Source organism: Toxotes jaculatrix, chromosome 3 (genome assembly GCF_017976425.1).
Source record: "Toxotes jaculatrix isolate fToxJac2 chromosome 3, fToxJac2.pri, whole genome shotgun sequence".
Lineage (NCBI taxonomy): Eukaryota > Metazoa > Chordata > Actinopteri > Toxotidae > Toxotes > Toxotes jaculatrix.
Window position 1 is genome coordinate 18996471 of NC_054396.1, and position 6000 is coordinate 19002470.

Sequence of the window (6000 nt, forward strand, 5' to 3'; positions counted from 1 at the left end):
AATAATGATTTGCTTTTAAAACGGAGTTTGTGCCACAAGACATCAAAGTATTGCAACCTCAACACACAGCAGGATGCCAGGAACTCATAACATTAGGCTCTTAAACTTGACTGACTGTTGAATTGAAGGAAGTAGAGGAAATCTTATCGGTTTCCTTGACTTTGGATTCATTCCACTCATCATTTTTGTTGCTCTTAATAAACACGCCCTGATACATTTTGTGATACATCTTACCTCTTCAAACACATTAGCGTGCAAGACATAGACTGGAAAAAGTAGTGTCATAGGTGGGATGGCTACACTATGTGACATTAAGTATAGGTGGTTGTGGTTTCCTGTGAAATTCAACATATGTGCACTACATACAGCCTTTGTTTCTACAGTGTTCACAGTACGACAGTAAGAAAGTGTCAAAGGAAGTTAAAAACAGAAGTAGTGCAAACCTGGGAGCCAAAGCAAACTGCTGGAAAGGGAAACACAAACTGGTGTCTGGGCAACAGAGATGATTCAAAATAACCTCCATAATGTTGTGAAATTTACAAAGCACACTCAGATTTAACCATTGCTAAGTATTTCTCGATGCGGTAAATATCTTCCCTTTCCACTGTGGTGTAATGTTCTGATCTCTTGCTTCACGTCCACGAGGCTGCAGGCAGTCACATGCGGAGCCTAAATCTGCTCAGAAAAAATGAAGAACTAAAATATAACTCGTGTCAACATTAAATATGCTGCTCTGTCCGGTAAATCATTCCAATTTGATTAAACTAGCTTGCTTTTACTCACATTACGTACGAATAAACAGACAGAAAACAATCCAATTTTAAGCATTTTATTCTCTAACTCTCTCTAAGTTAGGATCAATTTAAGATCACGAATTTACAAATGTTGAGGCGCTCTTGGCATTCCACAAAATAATTACAATCACCACTTAAAATAGACTTTGATGGTCTGTCAGCTCACTGGGTAAGAAGTGCTTCCTTTTTTTTTGGGAGAGAAGTGTTGGAAATTGTGACGAGCCAAGCGTGACAAATTTGAGATCTGGTCACTGGACACTTTGGGCGCACAGAGATCCTGAAAAATAATATAACCATCATTTGAGAACTGGGCCATTTTTCATAATGTAATAATATTTTGACTTTGTATTAAAGCTGCAGCGTCTCACCTCCAGTTCCTCATTCTTCGACCATATGGAGCTCTTTGCATTCAAACTGCTCTGCAGATCAAGGCTACTGGGTGGTGGCAGGGTGCTCTGTCCTGTGTACGACCAGCCTGAGAGACAGTGCTAGAAAAGAGTGAAGAGATCCACTAAGATGAAAGACCAAAAAAAAAGACTGGAACGGCTGATAAAATGTACAATGTTAACTAAGACATAGGGGTGTTTAGACCATAAGCAGAGATTACAGAGGGAAAACGGCATGGTTCATTCGTTGAAGATCAAAAATCATCATGCCTTGGGTCTTCTGCTTTGGACTCTTACTCACCGATGGTAACCCCAAACTATCAGAAGGGTCAAAGCTGCATCGCCGATGAGCTTTGTACTTGTAAGGTGGCAAGAGGGTGGAGCGAGGGATGCTGACCCTTACAAAAACAAAAAGAGGAAGAAGAAGGAAAAGTGTACTTTATAGAAAAAACTGTAGTTTGACTGTTCATTGTAACAGCAATCTATAGATTGCTTTTACAACTGTAAGCAACGTGTTACAGTGCAGAGTCCAAAACATTTTCATGACATGGACCAACGAAACAGAAACATTTTAGGCCACAGAGATGATTCTGTATAATATATGTGTGTTATAGAAGAGCTGTCTCTTGTAGCTACATTTGAAGAAAATGACACTATTACAGTTACAGTTGCTAAACTATTATTATGACTACTAGAAACCTTCTCTCATTTTAGTGGTAACTCCCGGGAGTTCCTGGGGATGCCCGAACCCACTGCCATGGTACACTGCCCTTCCACTTTGCCTTAATGTGTGTAAACGAACACACACTACAATATTTATAAACATATTTTCACTTATTCGTTATGGGTTTTGAATGTAGACTGATGAGCAAGTCTTGAGGACTTTCTGAAACCACAGTACAAGTATATCCAGAAACAGAACATGTTTCAGAGTGAATTAAACAAACCACTCGGAAAAACACGTGGTACAAACGTGCACCCAAGTGCTCCATTGTCCTTTGGATTCATCTAGCAGGGACTGGTGCTAATTAAATGCTTTATTGTTGTTTATAAGTCATAAAATGCTGTTAAGGTGTACATCATCATTACCTGACAAGAGCTGGTTCAGCAGTAGTGTGAGGGTGGGAGGATTTGTGCTTTTTGCACACAGGACAATACTCCTGAGAGTGAAGTGGGACAGGGAAAAGTCTGCTGTTAATCCTGTAAGAGAATGTGCCTGGACAAGAGGGGGGCAAACAAAGAGAAGAGTTACCTCAGCCGTCATGAAAAGAAAAATCAGTGTACGGACAGAAATAGTGTTCAAATAAGAGACCCCTCTTACATTGATGAGTGTCTGCCTTCGCTTCTGGGTCATCTTTGTCTGTTAGCAGTGACAGCCCTGAATGGTTCTCCTCAGAAAATCTATGAGAGAGAGCTAATTAATAGTGATTTAATGAAGCCATCATCAATCACAGGTAAACTTGACTCATATTATCTGTCGCAAGTGAAATCAAGTGAGAATCGCTCACCCTGTTTGTGGGCTGTGAACGCACTCATCTCTATGGAGCGATCGAAACACGCGAAGGTCACTGAAGAACTCGTCAGAGCGCTCTATCAAGTAGTCCTCAGCATCCAAGATGCCTTAGAAGGAAAAAAACACACAAACATCACCTGTTAGAGCTCCATTAGACCACTATGCAGTTGTGAGGGACATAAACAGAAAGACCAATAAGGAAAACCTGCTATCCAGTCATATCCAAGTAAGGGCTTCAAATGATGACTGTCACGGGCAGGTATCTCTTCACATTTGTCAGAATGAAATGTGACTCGACTTTGCACCTCCACCTACAAAAACAAATGGTGAAGAGAATTAGTAATCAATATGTTCTACTTCAGTCATTTTTGGACACAGTCAACCTGTGAAAAAAAGCACTCTGCAAATCTGCAGTTAACAGGTACAGCGTGCTGTATTGTAAAATTTAAGTTCATGCAAAAAAAGCTCAAGGAGCTTAATTTAAGTTTTACATGGACAAATGTTTGCACTTTTGGGTCCTGAACTCAATTAATTTCATTATTCTCTATACTTCCTCACTGGTTAAATACACCCCCCAACAGTACTCTGTCAAATGGCAACTAGAAGGTGCATGAGTGACTGAAGAACGTTTAGTATAAAAAATACAGGAGATAAGGTGTTTAAGGTGGTTTATGGTATGGAGACCACCTCACAATGACATCCTACGAGTTTCCAGCAAACCTTAGTAGATTGTCCTGTCTTTGTTTTGCATACCTGTTCTTTATTGTGATTTACTAAATGGGACTTCGTGCTGTGTGGCCTTGTGTCCTGAAGACCATCCTGGTCTCGAGGGGGCCTATCACTGTCTTTGAAAATGTCTGATGGATCTGTGCACTGAGCAGCATCTCCTCTACGTTTGAAGGTCAAAGATGGTGTAGAAACAGTGCTCCGGATGCTCGTGTCTCTCTCAAGAGCGTCTGATGGAGACACAGAAAAACAGATTTCTCCATCAGTGATTCAAGAATTTGTTACTCATCTCTTGCACACCACAGGATGTCTGTGCAGAAATAAAGTGAAAACAATCACAAGGCTGTGAAAAAAACAGTACAACATGAAAACACAGTAAAGGGTCAAAGCACAAAAAACTCTCACACTCACTCCAATTTTTTTTTTTAAATGAATCACATCCCGGTAAAATATATCTGACGAAAAACAGTCATTAGCAGTGCAACTAACTTTAGCTAGCTACTTGTAAATACGGTTATAAGCTTTGTGTTGAACGTGATGTGGTGTATGGGTTAGCTCAAGCATGACAAAGTATTTTTACCTACTGAGTCATGCTGTAACGCTAACTGAGGAAAACACAAGTCTTTTCTGGTAGCTAACGCAGTTCATCTCTGCAGGCTTCTCTTGTGCATTCAGTCCCAATGGACACAGTTTAATTACCGGCAAATCTCACGGTTGGTCTGGCGAGGGCGGCCCTGGCTGGACCGCGGTCTCCATCGGTCAAAGTGACCATCTCTTCAGGCTCTCTCCTGTCCCGTGTCTCGTCCTCTTTCTCCCTCTTGCGGCTCTGACTGCAGCCGCTTAGAAGCTCCAGTTTCTCTCTCTGCTGCTTCAGTTTGTTCAATAAATCTTTGTTAAGCCCTCGTAAAGCGTTCAGTCGGTCTGCGGAGGACATTTTTAAAGGTCAAACCACGTAAAAACCACGTTTACCCAACTAGACGTGAAACAAATAAAGTTAAGGTTCTTTCTCATGAATCAAACGGGACTCCGTAACAACGCGTTGACAACAATGATCTGATTGGCTGCGCACGTTGGACTCGTCACGCCGTGTAACCGTCCGAGGTTTGTCTTAAAGTGACAGACACACATTTGATTTAAGCTACAACACAGGATGCTGAACAACAGAGGGTGCTATTTATTCAGTTAGAGACACCGGACAGCCCAGGTAACAAAGAGTAGTTCAGGACAAAACTCAACTAGTACATTTCAGGCAGCAGCAATTGGTTGCAAGACGCATTTAATCTCGGTTCAACAGTGCTGTCATATGCTGACCATTATAAGTACAATTATAAGTAATAAATGGATGGAAGGATGGATGGATTGGGTGGACAGATAGGATCTCTCTAAGACTACAAGATGGTAGATGATCATAGATCATAGATGATACTGTTCTTGACTGGTGCACATTTCTAACAAATCTGCAATCAATCAAACAGTAGAACGTGAGAAAATGTACTCAAGTAAATGTACTTGAGTAAATGTCCTCAATCCTTGTGGTTCTCCTTGTTTACCACCGGTTAACCAGTATTGAAATCATGAGTCTGTGCACAAAGTCACAGCTTGTCAGGTCAAATCAGTTCATAAAACCCTGAAATGAAGCAAAACGATTAAATACTGTTTAATCAACCAAAACTCAACCCTTGAAACAGAGAAGAACACCATCTGTTGAAGACATAACAAGCTTTCAAAGCCTAGTTGAGCCTGAACAGCACCACTGCAGCTCCAGAAAGGACAGGGACAAAATACTCCCCAGAAAACCATATTAGGCAGAAAGAAGGATTAAGCGTCAGGGCAGGCAGTTCAAAGAGGAGACTCCTACGAGGACAGCTGCAAGAGGTGCCAGGGCAAAATAATAAAACCTGGAGTAACAGTAAAGCATAATGTGTCCAGTCCATATGTTTCACATCAACAAGCTTTATGCTATATATTCCCAATTCAAGCTCATTCTTTCCATGATCGTTGTGGGTTAAAATGGTGAGAGGCTTATGGGAGCAAGGATATAAATGACTTTCTCTGTGATTTACAGCATGTAGAGACAGAATGCATACTATCTAACTGTGCACCCCATCAGGAGACAAATGCAACTCTACCTTCACGCTGGCAGAAAACAAGTAAAATCCAGTTCAGGGTCTGATGTCCTCCTTGTCAGAGAGGAGGTTCACAGGTCGCTTGAGATGCAACTCAAACTTCAGCATCTTGAAATGTCAGATAAGGAGTTCAGTACTCCCGGACAGTAGATCCCAGACAGTGGCATTAAATTTACATTTTATCAGTGCAGCCTTTTGAATTTAACACTCAGTGGCCACTTTATTAGGCCTGTAAAAACAAAAACTATTGCAATTCAGTACAGCAGCTCAGCCATAAGGTGAGAATTGTCATAAAGGTCTTAAGTTAACCATAAGTTTATTATTCCGGTAGTAGTTTGCAGTAGTATTAAACTGGACTGCAGTACATTGAGCGGTGTTTCCAATATTTTGTCCACCCCATTTAAAAAATAAGGGAGGAGGAATTGGTACAACACCACCACTAACTGCAACCTAAA

The 6000-nt window shown here is 41.0% G+C and overlaps 1 protein-coding gene across 1 annotated transcript; it reads right to left on the reverse strand.

Moving 5' to 3' along the window:
• Positions 1-923: 923 nt before the first annotated feature.
• LOC121179446 (migration and invasion inhibitory protein) lies at positions 924-4444 on the reverse strand. Its single transcript, XM_041034314.1, has 9 exons — positions 4119-4444; positions 3447-3649; positions 2899-3004; positions 2689-2800; positions 2502-2581; positions 2270-2396; positions 1482-1578; positions 1163-1282; positions 924-1071 (listed from the first exon to the last, which is right to left on the reverse strand). Exons 1-9 carry the CDS (start codon positions 4351-4353, stop codon positions 952-954), a joined length of 1200 nt encoding a protein of 399 aa, XP_040890248.1. The 5' UTR covers positions 4354-4444; the 3' UTR covers positions 924-951.
• Positions 4445-6000: the final 1556 nt, after the last annotated feature.